This window comes from Mastigoproctus giganteus, chromosome 9, assembly GCF_048544385.1.
Source record: "Mastigoproctus giganteus isolate SK-2022 chromosome 9, ASM4854438v1, whole genome shotgun sequence".
NCBI classification, from domain to species: domain Eukaryota; kingdom Metazoa; phylum Arthropoda; class Arachnida; order Uropygi; family Thelyphonidae; genus Mastigoproctus; species Mastigoproctus giganteus.
In genome coordinates this window covers 82,778,254-82,794,661 of record NC_143583.1, presented here as the reverse complement: position 1 = coordinate 82,794,661, position 16,408 = coordinate 82,778,254, and the positions used below count along the sequence as shown (strand labels likewise).

Below are 16,408 nucleotides of genomic sequence, written 5' to 3'. Positions count from 1 at the left end.
TGTCCCTTTATCAACGACACTGATGAAAACTGGTGGGTGTACACATACACGTTTTGTTGATGAAGCTGTTCGAAATTACTAAGGTTAAATATTTACGAATAACGCAACTGAAATAAACTTACAAATAAGTATTTATTTCACTAGGTGCAGGGACTAACTTTCGTCACTTAACCGAATAAAAGAAAGATCAGAATCCTTTTAACAAACATATTAATAACATCGAGAACAATAATGAAGACTTAGAGAATATACGATTTCTGTTAATTAAGTTACATATCCATCTGTAGACCGATTTTCTACTATTCGAGTGTGTAGTTCCTTACAAGCATAAATTAATTGATTAAAAATATTGAATACGTTGAATAAATATAGCTCAGAGCACTTGCAGCACGCACTTACACTTCTCCATCCAGCGAAACAACTTTTCCATCCACGTGGAATTAAGAAACCAATGCTGCAAGACTTCCCTGTCCCCTTTTGAACATAAAAAAACCATGGTAAGTGATTCCTGCACACCAAGTCGTGTACACAGTTGCCACTACTTCCATATATAATTGCAACATTATCTGGATTAACAAAACTCAAGTAAAGAGAAACAGAATAATGGTATTATTCTACTCAATAAATATGCAAAATGTCAAGAGATGGAAATATTATAAATTCGGCTACATTTTTTTGTTTTATATATTTTTAATACTCGTTATTTACATAAATTCATCGCCACATACAATCAAAGAAGAAAATGGAATGTTTTATTGCTATATTAACGTCTAGGACTACCCGTACACATATTTATTGTACCATATGAAACTCCCAACAGATAGGGATAGGCCCAGACCATATTTAAAGGAGTGGAGAACATTCCAAATATAAATAATAATCAGAGTGCGAGCATCCTCCAAGCAAGTAGCGGGTCAATATTAAATAAAATTATGTAGAATTATTTCGCGTAGTATTTATTCATGCAGAACATCACAAAAACACTTCGTTACACCTCACAACACACCACAGGAGATTGTCCTTCCACAAAAGGAATGGTTTCCGCTTTATCTGGCTTGAACTTGGTGCTGTTTCTTCTCTCTGACTTTTTTTGGATCTTCTTAAGACTCGCTTCATAGGTAGGAGCGGATGGCATGAGATTAGCTTTCGTTTGGTACTCCATGAGTACCCTGTAGTGAGGTCGTTGGTATACTAGAGACGTCTGCAGATTCGGGTGGACTTCTGAAAGCACAACGCATCTGTCTTGTGGTGGTTTCAAACGGCGACAGAGGCAATATTGAAACATCATACTCCAAACGACGACTGCTACCAGAAAGATGAGAAATGCTACGGGAATTGCCACGAGCAGGATATCAATGTCGTTAATTCTGTAACAAAGCAAAATAAATAAATAAAATCATTAACCAAAGTTTAAAATGGAAAATTTCAAATGTTGAAACAATCACGCGTAGGAAAGTATACTCAAATGATGCAAACGCAATTGTTATACCACCATCTAGTGGTAGTTTGGTGTTAAAACGCATGTTAGAATCTATAAAATTATTTAAAGTAAACAAATTTGAAATCAATCACAATCACACGAATTTCGGAGTTCTTTCAACCAAATCCAACCCTACAAAACATGTCCACCTTCGCATACACGTTAGTGAAGTAGTTAATGAAAAATTTCTGCCAACCTTTAATAATATTCTTCTACAGTATATTTAGAAAAATATGGAAGAGATAAGCCGTTACGGATTAAGTATGCATTTGGTCAGTAATAATATAATATAAGTGGCAAGAAACAGCAAAAATTAGAATGGGTGATTCCTGTAGATTTGACGTTGCTAAATTCAAATATGACAACCATACTGCCGTAACATCCACTAGATTTAAGGGAGAAGGAATTAAAGTCAAAAACGAAGTTTCTAGTAAAAAATATTTCATATATTTTAAGAAAATGTTACATGCAGTACTAAATATTGACCAATGGGTCTATTAACCTTATTCTATTAACAAAAATCTTTATCTGATAACAAAACACTTATTTTGTCGTGTTGTACCCTTTGTAATCGTCCATTGGTGTCTTCCGTACGAGATTCCAACAGTATTCTGCCAACATATTTACTCTCCATTTTCCCTGGTATCTTTTTTCCATTTGAGAAATATCTTGGTGAAACCTTTCACCGTGTTCATCTGAGACCACTCCCAAGTTTTCAAGAAAAAAAGTCTAAATGGGAATGTAAGAAGTGAAGCTTTAATGACAGGTCTTGGTTTTTGGTCATTAATATAAGATATTTGAAAACTGAGGGTGATGAGAATTTTTTAAGCACATATCTGAGTTTTTGAACATATTTCCTACGAGAATCTGTCGAAATTATTTCAAGGATCAAAGCGATGCTGACCATGTAATTATTAAGTTCTAGAAATGTGGTTTCTGTTTCTAGTGTTTCTCGTTAAAAGGTAAAAATCAAATTAAGCAACTGCAGAACACCTGGAGAAGGAACACGAAACCATCGCTTAAAAAAAAAAAGTTTAATCGACAAGGAAATTCGAACCTAGATCATTTTGGTTCTTTCTAAGCAGGTCGCACACTCATTATGCTACGGATGACATACGAAAAGAAGAGTCCAATTCAAGGTATCAGGATAATTAGAACACACGCTCTCCTGTTCACCAGACAGCACTTTAACCGAGTAAGTCAACACCATCACGGATATGTAGGTGTATTTAGATCTTTTTATGATTTACAGGATCAAAACCGTACAACCACTTTCAATACATCGTATTCAAAACTCCCAAGGAAAATCTAGACCAATTCTTCGAGATCATCCTTTACCACCAAACCAGAACCTGGATTACTAAAAATAAACCTCTTTTAGAGTTCATGAATTTTATGGACAAACTCAGTAATCTTCCCACTTCATATTACATAAAACTGTTTCCAAATCCTCCACTACGAGCCTCTGAATAAGTTCGTCCTGTAAGTTTTTCTAGATTTCACAAAACGTCATGACATCTCCGTCCTTTAAATGAAAAGTTTAATTTGGAGGACAGAATCAAGTCGCAGTGAGTTAGAGCAGGAGTATAGAGGTCAAAGGTTTATAGTCACTATCCTTATCCAGAAATTTTCACGCACTCAGACTGCTGTGAGAAGTAACCATACTTTAGACATTATCATGGAACATCTGGTAGTACCCGCTGAAGAACTTATCTGCATAAATGCTGGTTGACAGCTTGGCTTAGTGGAAAAAAATCCTTTATGGACAATTTTATTGATGTTCAAAACACGTTCAACTTGCTCTTGATATTCAAGGGGAATATCAAGTTCACGCCCACCTAAAATCTAATTATGAGCAAAGTGATTGTGGTTACTTACATTTCGGATTCTTTAGATCCAATCCGGTCTTTTCTTCTTACTCTAGATACTGAAATTCGAGCTAAGATTTTCTTCTTACTCTAGATACTGAAATTCGAGCTAAGATTTCATGACTCTTTAGAGAGAACAAGAAAAATCGCAATTACTGAAATTCTTACAATTCACTTATTGAAATTCCATGAAAAATCGCGGTTGTTGAAATTCTTAAAGAGAATCGATCGCCAGTTGCGCAAGATATAAAGTCCAGAAAGTGGACACGTGTGTGCGGATCTGACTAGGATGTTTAACATCTTAAAACATTTAAGAAACATTAACATTGAAGGCTTCTTTCCACACTCTAACATAATGCAAACGAGAATCGTAGATTATAATTAAGAAAAGATATTTGGAACGAAATGCAACTTAAAGAGTTTCAGAAACAGTGCGCTTATTCTTGGTCTTTCTATCAAGCATACATTGTCAGGCATATTATTCAAGAAATGGAGCACCAGTGAAACCCTTTCAAAATTATCCCATTTTTTTAATTAACAATAAGGATAGATTTCGAAGTGCAAGTTCTCATATTTAAATACGTATTTTATGAGCCAAACAGTAGATCAATTCCGCTATCCATGGGCAATGCAAAGCGAGATCCTAGTATAGGTAGAATCGAAAAAGTGACTTATCTTTCTTTATTCGCGTTGCCAATATGTGAAACTTCTCGCTAAACGTTCCTTTTTCATGTTGAACTTACATAAGAGGCCACAATTTTGGAAGCTCGGTCACTTATTTTGTAGAGGGAAAATATCGATCGATTTCAGTTCGATCAAACTATTGCTTCTAACGATTTTTCTGTGGGAGGTAATTTTCTCTGACAAAAGCCAGCCAACAAAGTTTTTCATTTTTTAATGGAGTGTGTGCCTCAAAGATACAGAAAAGTTTTTAAATTATCGATTGAGAAGTTCATTTAATATGCAGATAGTGGCAAAGGTTTTGGGTTCTACGACTAAGATTGGACTGAAGTTGCTATGGAGTTGGCGCAGAAATATGAAACTGAAATAACACCAGGTCTGATAATATGCACCTCTTAAGGTATTTTATATTAATAGAAACTATCAACTGCCGATTTTATCCTAAATCTCCTCATAAAGATTAAAAAAATTGTTAACGAAACGTTTATAAAAATGTGGTCAAAACCACATTTTTACATTCATTGTTTTTCTGACACAGTGCAACGGTTTTCTTGTTGTAATATGAACTAGCAAATTGGAGAGATGGTTTTGTGAACACTGCCATTTTTATCTGCTACTACAAATCTACTAAATGACGAACGTACACTGGTGCTCAAAAGCTAAGGAACGAACACCAAAAACGAGAATATATTTTTAAATACAAAAATAAAAACATAAAAGACTATTTCGATGATTACTTGAGGCAGAAGAGCTTTCCGACACCGACTTCGTGCTACTGCAAGCAACATGGCTATTATCTGGTCCTACTGTAAGGCATCATAGAAACTTCAAATAACCCTAAATTTGTTCTGAGTTTGTTGGATCTATGGGAAAGCGTGTGTTGCGCACTGTATTGGCTTATATCGGAGAGCTTATATTCAATTGACTAACCAGATCATTCAGACTTCAACCAATAACGCGTGCTTAGAATGCTGCAGGTAGGAAGGATGCCAGTCACAGTTGTCCCACCATGAAACCTCAGTGAGCTTGAGTCAGCACTTAGGCAAGAATATAAACTGATACCTCCAGCGCTAATTGAAAGTCTCCTCCTTAGAATGAGAAATCAATGTATTACTATCTAAGGAGATTACACGCCGTCCTATGGTGCTTCCATGAATTATCGACGCCCTATTTTTGGATTACTCTATATTTTTTCCTTAGATATTGAACACCAACGTACATTTTTCTCTCTGCTTGTTAATTTTACTATCGATAGTGTTTTAAAAATCATAAATATATCTTTATTTTCTAGTCCAGAAAGGAAAATGCTTCCCTGAATCAGCTGAAATGAAAAGATTTGTAAAATTTTAACCCTAAAATTATAAGGTGATAATTCTCCTACTACACTGGTGTGCAAAATTTAAGGATCAGTCAGATTTTCACCTTTAGCTTCTCATAGGAGTGGCCTGGATATAGGAAAAGCATACCAGGAACCTCGTGAGGTACAGAAATGATGAAGGAAACAACAACGGAAACAAAACGGTACAGAGGGACTTTATTCAAAAATGGCAACATAGCACTGGCTGCCATGATACAGATGCATCACTGCCAATGATGTAACAAAGGGAAGAGGTGGTCCTCAGTAGGAGATATGGCCACCCCTAATGTCGATGAAGGCTTTGCACCGCCTGTCCATGCTTAGAACAATGCTGTTGATAAGTTCTTGCGGTAATATCGTCCATTCCTCTGTCAGAGCCATCTTCAGCTGGTGAACATTTTCTGGTGGGTGTGAACGTGCCGCTAGGCGTCTCCCCAGAGGGTCCCATATGTGTTCGATGGGATTTAGATCGGTGTAACGAGCAGGCCAATCCATACGAACAATGACCTCACTTTGCAAAAGCATATCACAGCTGCAGTGCGATGGGGTGTGGCGTTATCATCGATAAACACGAAATCGGGGCCAATGGCACCTCGGAACAGACGCACATGGGGAAGGATTACCTCAGTACAGTAGCGTTCGCTGGTTACAGTACCCCTTCCAGTATATGGAGTGCGTCCAGATAAAATAACGTACGTCCTTCCAAGATAACGCCTCTCCAGACGAGACCACCTCGACCTCCAGATTAGCCGACGTCCAGAACCGCTGCTGAAACAGAATCTGCTCTCACCAGTAAAGAGTACCTTAAGTAAAGATTTTGTGGTTGTAACCTTTAGAAATAGTGTTGGTCCTTAATTTTTGCACGTCAATGTATTAATCCTGAAGGAGATGATAAGGTAAGTCAATGCAGCAATATATTTTTTTTTTTAGATTACTAGGAACTGAGCACCAATTTCGGTGTCAGAAATCGATATCTCATTAGCACAACATGTTTGATAACAGTAGGCTGAGGGCTGGAGTGGACATGGCGGTTATTTTCTCCTCCCTCACCCATATGGCCCGATTTCGATTTCTTCATCCAATCGAAGCTGAGAATTGTTTTTTGCTATAATTACTTCACACCATGGTTCAGTTAACCGCTCTCTGAAAAGGGGCGCATAGTTTTAATCTTGGAAACTCTGGTTTTTCATCCCGGAAAGCAGCAAAACAATTACATATGTAATATACTGATATAATATATCGATGCTTCATAACTTTAGTTGCCTCGGAAATGCTAAACAAACCAAACAATTCTCCCTTCCTATTCCCAGTCTTAAGACGAAATGCTGCATCTACACAAAGCTATTATTAGCTAAAGATAAATATATGAAACAGATGGTAGTGGTAGAATTCCTGAAACTTTTTTAACTTCATAATCACGTGCCATCATAATCATAACGTTTAACAATTAACACAGTTAAATATCTTATATTTCGAAGACTGAACGGATTAGAAAAATATGCAGTTCCCGATTATTTGATCAAAAGAATATTACACGAAATAAATAATTATAAACGACTCTATGCCTCTATTTTAATCAGTAATAACCATGGCAGTAAATGCGTTATTTACTTATCACAAAGTACACATGACAAGAGTAAATTCCACACCCTGATGCTTGTTAGACCAGAACAATGATAACGTAACACCAGTTACTCCAGAGGGCAATCACCTCCTGGAAAATGCAGGAAATGGTGTCGAATAGTTAACTACAAATACCAAAAACAGAATATGAAGCCTTGATAACTTTTGTAATACAGCTGGGAGGTTTAATCCTGCCCAGCAGAGCTGTATACTGTACTCGAAAGAAGACATCTTTGGAAATATTTTAGCATTTCGTTGTAACCCATGTTCACCTGGTATATTTAAAACATTCCGGGAAAGAATATCATAATTGGAGCTGTTAGAGATGATCTACATCAGTGTTTCCCAACCTTTTTTTTACCATGCCCCACCTAAGTCTTTCTAAAATTCTGATGCCCCCTATGTAACGTTGGGAAACACCGATATACATATTTTTTATATTCAAAAATTGAATTATTCCCTAAATGAAGCCTAATTACAACTTGTTCAGGACACAAAACTTAGGTTTTAGGAAGAAATCATTAGGAAATTATTAAGAAAAAAACAGTAAGTAAATTTTCAAAACATATAATGGACAACTAAAATTCAAGTACAAAATAATTTATATGAAAGATTTTTTTATAATATTTTAATTTTTAGTAATTATTATTTAATTGTTTAATAATTTAAGAATTTCAACATTCCATGTGAAGTCACGTCTAGATGAGTGCACTAAATTTAATGAGACCCTTGTGCTTGATGCTTGCCGCAGAGAGATTTTATATTGGGCTCCAATTTAGTCAGCTTCAGTCTCAAGTCTCCCCGTTTTGTGATATCCAGTCGATTTCTTTTCTTTAGGAACAAATCATTTATGGCACTAAATCCACATTCAGCTAAATATGAAGATGGAAACGGTAACAATAGCTCTCTTGCAAAGTTGGTTGAATTTGGGTATTTAATTTCCGTTTCATCACAAAGCCATGCCATCGCTCCTTTTATATTGAATAAAGTTTTAACCGACTCATCATTTTGCATTTCTGAGAGTTCTTCTTGGTACTGCATTGATACATCAGACAAATCCACTAACGTTGGTTGCATCATCCAGGTTGGAAAATCAATTTGTTTTAAATCAGAAAACCTTTCTTTTAAATCAGCGGACAGAATTTTCAGATGATCGACAATAACAAGTACAGCGGTATCAGTCACTTCACATTTTTGCAGCCAACGAAACTGTTCAAAATTTTTGTTACAAATATATTTTTGACATAATTCAATAAATGTAATGAAATCAAATATCTTCGCTTTTGCATCGACGAGAGTTTTATTTGTTCCTTGAAGTTGTTTATTTAATATATTTAGTTTTTCAAAGATATCGGCTAAATAACTCACAAATGCTTTACCATCGACCGTTAACAGATGCTTCATTTCAGGTTTGTCACTTAAAAAGTCACTAATAGTATCAAATAGTTCCATGAATCTTTTCAAGCAGTTCCCTTTCGAGAGCCACCTTACTTCAGTGTGAAGTAAAAGTCTCACATGGTCTCCATTTTGTTCTTCACAAAAAAGCTTGAAGAGACGCTCACATTTGGTATTAGCTTTAATAGCATTGACACATTTTATAACTGATTTTAGTACTTCATGAAGAACAGGCGAAATATTTTTAGCTACCAAGTTTTCCCTATGAATAACACAATGCACAAGAAGCATTTCTGGATTCTCATCTTTCATCAATTTTAAGCAGCCATTTTTCTTGCCCATCATATTAGGAGCACCATCTGAAGCGCAAGATGTTATATTTTTCATTGGTATATTATTGTCATCTAAGTAATTTTTTAGCTTATTATATATATCTCTGGAGGTAGTGGTGCTCTCTAATGATTTACACAATAACATTTCTTCAGCAAAATTACCTTTATCAATATATCTCACATAAGTTATCAGTACGGCTTCACTGTCTCTCAAAGTTAATTCATCCATTTGCACTGAGAATTTTCTTGTTTTCAGCTTTCCAACAAGTTGTATTTCAATATCTTCACTCATTTCATCTATTCTTCTGCTAACAGTATTGTTATTGAGTGGCATAGCTTTCACGTCTTTGTCATCTTTTTCCAGAACTGTTTTAAGAAATGCTGATATTGATGGTTTGATTAAATTCTCTCCTATAGTATGATTTTTCCCAGATTTAGCAATGAGTAAAGAAATTTCATAACTAGCCTCAAGAGTACGATTGACAGTTGCAGTATGAGCAATAAACAGAGACTTTAATGTTGCTCTTTTTTCAAAATTCTTCTTTAAAGTTTGAAAGTAATCTAAATCTGAATTTACATGAGCATTATGTTTCGCCTTCAAATGCGCCTCAAGACGACCTCGCTTCATTGATTCGTTGGTCAAGCATTGTTGGCATAAAAGACAAAAAGGTGACCTTTGATCGTGGACAGCGGGTATGAAACCAAATTTTAAGTATTCCTCTGAATACTGACGAACTTTTTTTTTACTTGCACTACTCATTTTACTGCGCAACTGAAAGAAATAAATATAAGATAAATCAAAAACTAAAAATAAACTATGCATTACAGTTAATTTAATTTTATTTTAATATATCAAAATTAATTATTAGTACGCTTTTTGAATGAATAAATCACACGAATTACTGAATTCGGGCTATTAAATCTGTGGTCTCTGTGAACAAGCAGATAAGTCTAATTTGTCAAAAATGAGATAAGTGCACTATAATAAAGTATTTATTATTTACTATTATGTGACACGCAGCTATCTTCGTTATTGTAGTTTTAGCGTGAGTAATAAATATTTGTATATTCGAATACAGTGAAACTTCCCTTTAACGGACAGCCATGGGGAACGAAAATGTGTCCGTTACAGAGAAGTGTCCGCTAACAAGAAGTCTGAGGGAGAAAAAAAAAAAGAAAGAAAGAAAAATCGTTAAACGTTTAAGGTAAAATTAAATTAAAATATATACAGATTTTGAACAATATTTTTGTAAATAATATACAATTACATACACAAGAGATAAAGAAAAATCGTTAAACGTTTAATGTAAAATTAAATTAAATTATATACAGATTTTGCACAATATTTTTGTAAATAATATACATATTATGATTTTATCTTAAGAAAAATACATACAGTAATCACTTATTTTCTTCTGCACCTTCTTCCGGCTGATAATTTTGTTTTCAACATTTGTTTGGAGTGAAGAAACCATCGAAAGTCCTTCAGTATCTTCTTCAGAGGCGAAAAACATTTTTAAACGATTGATTTGTATGAGCGCTTCTTCTATTTTCATCGGTGGTTCGTCGTTAATATGTTCTTCGACAGAATGACCTCCTTCCATTTCGTCATCCTCATGAGGAACTTCTTGAAAAATATCGATGATAATGTCGTTGATATCTAGAGCACCATCTTCTGTAGTGAGGTTTGAGTCTATATCTTTGTAGCCAGGGTCACTTGTAGCGGAAGTATCGTACATTATCAATAGATGTTGAAGTTCTTGTTCTTCTTGGTGCTCCACATTGCTGTTCACAACTTCAATTTTTGCGTTTGAGAAGCCAGACTTTACAAAACAGTTCACGACAGTTTGTTTTCTAATTGCGTTTACTGAAGAGGAAATCCATTGAATCGCATCTAGGATGCTGATTTTCTTTGCAAGGTCACTCGCACATGTTACATCGTTCATGTTTGCAATGAGATGTCTTAAAACACGTTTTCTGTAGTGAAGTTTAAATTTTTTTTTTTATCCCTTGATCCAAGGGCTGACACTCTGCAGATGTGTTTGGTGGCAGAAAAACGATTTGAATGTTGGACAATTCAATGTGCGGGTGAGATCCAGCATTATCCATGAAAAGAATAATTTTTCTGTTTTGACGAATCATGTTTTGGTTAAAGTGACTTATCCATTCGCTCATGATATCTCGTGTCATCCACGCTTTTTTATTAGACTTCCAGTCAACATCCAAAAGATTCAACTTTATGCCCTTGAAACAACGAGGATTTTGCGGGTTTCCTATAACAAGAGGTTGTTCAAAGTCTCCCAGCATATTTGTACACAATAGTACAGTCAAGCGTTCCTTAGAAATGTTTCCGCCCTGGCACTTTTCGTTTTTTAGACTCATTGTTTTTTCAGGAAGAGCTTTAAAAAACAATCTTGTTTCGTCACAGTTGTAAATATCCTTAGCTTCAAAATCACGACATAAATCTTCCAATTTGATGGTCCACTCTGTTACAACCCCAGTATCAACAGATCCACCTTCACCACTTACGGTTTTCCAAGAAATTTTATGCCGAGTTTTGAACTTGTCTAGCCATCCCACAGAAGCTTTGAACTCATTTACTCCCATAGATTTCGCAACCTCCAAAGCCTTTTCCCTAATAACAGGCCCATTAATGGGAATTTTTTTAGCAAGTGCGCGACAAATTTGAAGTCCAACAGTTTTCGGGAATGATTTTTGAACCTGATCATTTACGTGTTGCCAAAATTGTTTGAGCAGTTCATTTTTTTTTCTTTAGGATGTCGCTTACCTGCGTCTTTCCGATTTTGAATTTTCCACACACTTTTTTTGCCGATCATACGCATTAATGAGTTCGACTATCTTTTAAAGTTAAATGTTTACGAGAAGACATTGTGCACTTCACACGACACTGAACAAAACTGAAAAGACGAAAGGCCGACCATATTCCCCCCTCCCTGCACACACCGAATTCATCAGAAGTTTTGATGTGCCTTAAAATTCTTGAAAAAGTGTTTAGAACCGCGACGTAAACCTTGATAAAATTCAGAGAATCGGAAATAGAAAATAAACACACGATTGAGGCAATACGTGGAAGAAAAGTTCCTAGAAAAAGGGCCGTGAGCTCGCCCGCTGTCCGTTAAGGGGAGATCAAATTAAGTGCTAATCTAAACGAAACAGTGCAGATTGCCTGTCCGCGTCCGTTACAGAGAATGTCCGCTAGACAGAAGCTGCAAACACGTTAAAACCAATGGAGGTGAGTTGGGGAATTTGAAAATGTCCGTTGTAGAGAGATGTCCGTTAACGAGAGGTGTCCGTTAGGAGAAGTTTCACTGTATATGCGTGTTTATATGAGAGTGTGAAGTTTATTTTTCCTCTCCTGCAAATTCGAGGAGAGGAAAACAATTTTAACTTGTACAAAACAATTCTTCTTTTGTACAAGTTAAATCATAGTAGGCGGTTGTTTTAAACTCTAGACGAGCAATTTTTGAATTGCCCCCCTGAACAATCAAATTGCCCCCATGTGGGGCGTGGGACCCACGTTGGGAAACACTGATCTACATGATCTACGTTCAAGAATGCAAAGTGAAGTGTGTGGCCTTAAAACTTTCCGTATTAAACACTTCCATCTGATTGAACACCATGATTTTTTATCAACATATCATCCCTTGGCATTTGACAGAGATACAACAAGAAACTTGGATGAGTTATCGGCTAAACTAATCGATTGAGCCAACGAAACAGATGGGTGTTAGAGATGGGTTTTCTCCACCATATTAATATTCTATCATCCAGTTTGCTATATGAGTTGCAAATTTCCACTATAACGACATGAATATTGATGGATGTGCCAGAATTGTTTTTATCAATGCAAGAAGACAGAGTAGGCCGCTTTGTTATATGTCGTGATAATACCAACGTAGGAATTCTATCAGAATCTAACCAAACTCTACGAATATGCGAAGAAAACGGCCAGCAAGTACATTAAAGTGTATATTAGTGAAAAGATCACAGAAAACAACAACTTCGAGGGCGAAATTAGAAATACTAAAACAATTGCATGTGGGTGAACATGCCATGGATTACGTCAGATACTTCACCTACACAAAATGATGATTCGTACGAATGCTATCAAAATTAAGCAATACGATGTATTGTGACATCATTAAGTGGTACTGGACTTTCAAAAGGAAAAGACTGAGATGTGGAAGAATATGGAGAAATGTAAAAATGTGCACTGAAAATAAAAGAAAAGGTGGATAAAGAAGAATTAAGTACAGGATTGCATAAATTAATATTTTAAATCCCTAGCTTAACAGCTAAGCTACCATGCGTTAGCATAGCCAGAAGCAGAAAGAGGTACAAAAATATCAATGATGGAACCCACCCGGGCAAATTAAATGTTAGACGAAATACAGTCGTTTGGATGAGTGGCATTTTGCCAATCATGTTCCTTATTATACAATAAATAATATACAATACACTTATCCAATTCGATGCAATGCCACTGAGCACACATGGGACAGTTATAGTTATGAATAAAACGTATTTATTCAAAGAAATTCAATGCGTTATGGAAGACTTTCTATTAATTTCATAGAAATCTGGTGGTACTGTGCTCCGTTCCCACATTAAAGCATCCGTAGGCAAGCGGTTCGCCTTGGCCTTACCCTAATTCTCCATTCAAGTTCATTCAAAGGTATTCAGTTAGGTTGAGGTCACAGCTTTGCGCTGTCTACTTCAACCTACCGATGTTATTCTCTTCATACTACCGTTCGCAATTCCTCGCTTTGACATGGAGCGCTGTTGTGTTGGAAAGTATAAGGGTCAGTGTAGGAAGTAGCATTTGTGGTTCCATGCGCTTTGAGCAATGTGCATATCACGAGAAACAGTAGCCGACGACACCGCCTCCCAATTTCAAAGATGGGACAACTTCCTGAGGTAGTAAGCGTCCTTAAAGTATTCCTCATATCTAACACGTCCATCAGACTGGATGAGTATGTCTTCCCACTTGTCACTCCACGAGACCGATTTCCATTGATCTACAATCCAAGTTCTGTGTGCCTTACACCGTGTCAATCAACGGTATGCATTTGTTTTAGTTATCAAAATGCCTGTGAGCTGCAGCTTTTCCGAAAACTCATGGCAAGAAACTCTGTACCTCTTTCTGTATATGCAATCAGATCTAAGAGAATCTGAATTTGAAGACGCGAGTGGCCACAGTCAGGCCTGTAGCATTTTACACGATCACCTCTCTACTTCCACCTCATCTGCACGTTGTTAATTCTCAACTTCGGAATTTTCGTTTCATTTTCGACATACACAGTTGAAGAGAATTCCAGGCTGAACACCTTTATGGGTCAAAATATTTATGCGTACTTCAGTTACACACAAGTTCCGAAATCGAGTCGGTGGAATGTTTCGCATGTTGGTAGTATAGTGTATGTTTATATTCAAGTCACACTTTCTAAGAACTTCTACAGAGAACTAGTTGAACATAAATTGTCAATATTTGTTATCAATTATTTATATTTATTAGACAGAATTTATATCCAAATGTTTGAGTAAAGTTTTATTTTATCGACCATTTTGGGAAGTGATCCAAACATCGGCAAACATGTTTTTGCTTCACTAACTGATCATTTGAGTCCATTTTATTGTTCAAGCAGATGTACTTCCGTAGGGTAGAGGGTATTTTTCTCTGCAATATTAGCACATGACACGCGTTCAGCTGGCTGGCATACATAACGCAATAGAATAACTGCTCTATTTAGAAAGCATCCTGAGTCATTCAGGCTCATGCGCCATTGACAGTTGATATATGGGTTTGCCTCTAACGAGGCACGTTTAACCTAAACTAATTTATGAAAGTTTCGAAAGACGCATCCACCTACACTGAAACACTACATTTAAACAAATAAAAGATAAATATTGGTACATTTATGTATCGTCCCTTAGTGCATTCCCATATCAATCACAATAAAACAAGATCTACTAATAATAACAGCACAGATCAATAACCGAATCAATTAACTAGTCCTGAAAAGTTTCTCTCAAACTTAATGAATATTTTAACTACTTAGAAGTTATCCATTTGAAATAATGCGTGCATAATTCAACTAATAAAAAGAAATCCAAAATTGATTTCAGGCCAAAGCAATGTAATTGAAACTCAGTCGAACCAGTAATAATTCTCTTCTTATTCAAGAACCAAACTTTATATTTTTAAAAGACAAATAAATAAATAATAAATAAGTATTTTATGCAACTGTGCGTATACGAATGATTTATAAAATATCAAAAACGATCTAAAATGCTATCAACTGTGTATTTAATGCAAATGTATTTTAGCTAAAGATAGAGCCCCAAAACGCTTAGTAGTTAGATTAATAAGTAAATGATATACAAATATCAACTCCATTAAGTTGTTCTTACTTACAATATGCTCATTTAGCTCGATATTTACCACGCAGCCATAATACTTTGATACTGTAGCTGTACATGGAGCAAGCAGTTAGCAACCCTATCTCGTGTTATCTCGCGTGCGTATTGTGATTCAAAACATCATAAAATGATGATACGTCAGATGCAGGTGTGCTTATTTGCAACAGGTGTTTTCTCTCATGGACACAAGATGTAGTCCTGAGAAGGGCAGTTCAGAGATCACGAAGTATATTTCCTGATCTCGTGAGTGTATTCCATAAAACCGTTTCTTTGGATAGGTACGTCTATATTTCAGCTGCTTTAAGAGGTTAGTTATTTGAAGAATGACCAGTTGTCTGAATGGGTAAAGTTGTTGGATGCAGTAAGACGATTTCAATAGATTTGTTCAGCAAAGTGGCGTAATATCTAATACAGTTTCTTCATCAGTCATATATTTCTGGAATTATACGAATTGAACTTTTTTTTAATGGTTCTGTTGACTGCTGTTTTATAATAGCTGGATTTTTACTTGAAATGATATCCCCTGAATGTATTTGGACAATAATATACATCGCTTTGGGCAACATAGCAAGATCAGCATGTCGTTTGTTCTAGACTATTCTTAGCAATATAACCTGCAGCAGAAATGTTAAAAATTAATTTTAACTATATATTCCCAACCCTATTCTGGTCACAAATATAATTAGTGACAAATTTTTAAGGCGCGATATTTTTGCAGAAAACTTTACCAAGAAAATTGTGTTTCAAAAGTTTTAAATAACTTTCAAATGAGTTACAAACAAGCAGTGAAAGAGAGTACTCAAAAATATCTAAAATACTTAAAATTATACTAAATATAGTTATTTTAAATATCACCTGGTAAAAAAATCCATCCGAAATCTAATTTCTAATTGGAAGGATTAAAAATCTTCGATATTGTGGTTCTTAAAATATGTAAAATTATCCACTGTTTTCACCGTTTCATTTCAAGTCTCACACAGAACTCATCACCACACACACGATGTGTTTATTAATTAACGTGAAAGTTGTTCGTCACTTCAAGAAGGCGCATGGATATAAATACATGGGCAAGTGAACCAGAAGCTTGAGTACTGTTATCAGCCTGCTGGCCTAGGGAGATATCAGGGCTGGCCCAGTGAAGTCGAAAAGAGAGGAAACAGGACGTGACGTTTCAAGATTTGTTTAAAGAAAGCTTTATGCATGTTCAACTAATAGAATGTTGCCACCCAAA

The 16,408-nt window shown here is 35.7% G+C and overlaps 1 protein-coding gene across 2 annotated transcripts; it reads right to left on the bottom strand.

The window, feature by feature from the left end:
* Positions 1–939: 939 nt before the first annotated feature.
* Positions 940–16,148, bottom strand: LOC150080499 (uncharacterized). 2 transcript variants are annotated; one of them, XM_090381454.1, is made up of 2 exons: positions 16,033–16,148; positions 940–1,367 (listed from the first exon to the last, which is right to left on the bottom strand). In XM_090381454.1, exons 1-2 carry the CDS (start codon positions 16,047–16,049, stop codon positions 989–991), a joined length of 396 nt encoding a protein of 131 aa, XP_090237580.1. In that variant the 5' UTR covers positions 16,050–16,148; the 3' UTR covers positions 940–988. The 2 variants fall into 2 exon arrangements, with proteins under 2 accessions (XP_090237580.1, XP_090237581.1); XM_090381455.1 differs by lacking the exon at positions 16,033–16,148 and adding an exon at positions 15,173–15,268 and having other exon boundaries at positions 943–1,367.
* Between the last annotated feature and the right edge of the window lie 260 nt (positions 16,149–16,408).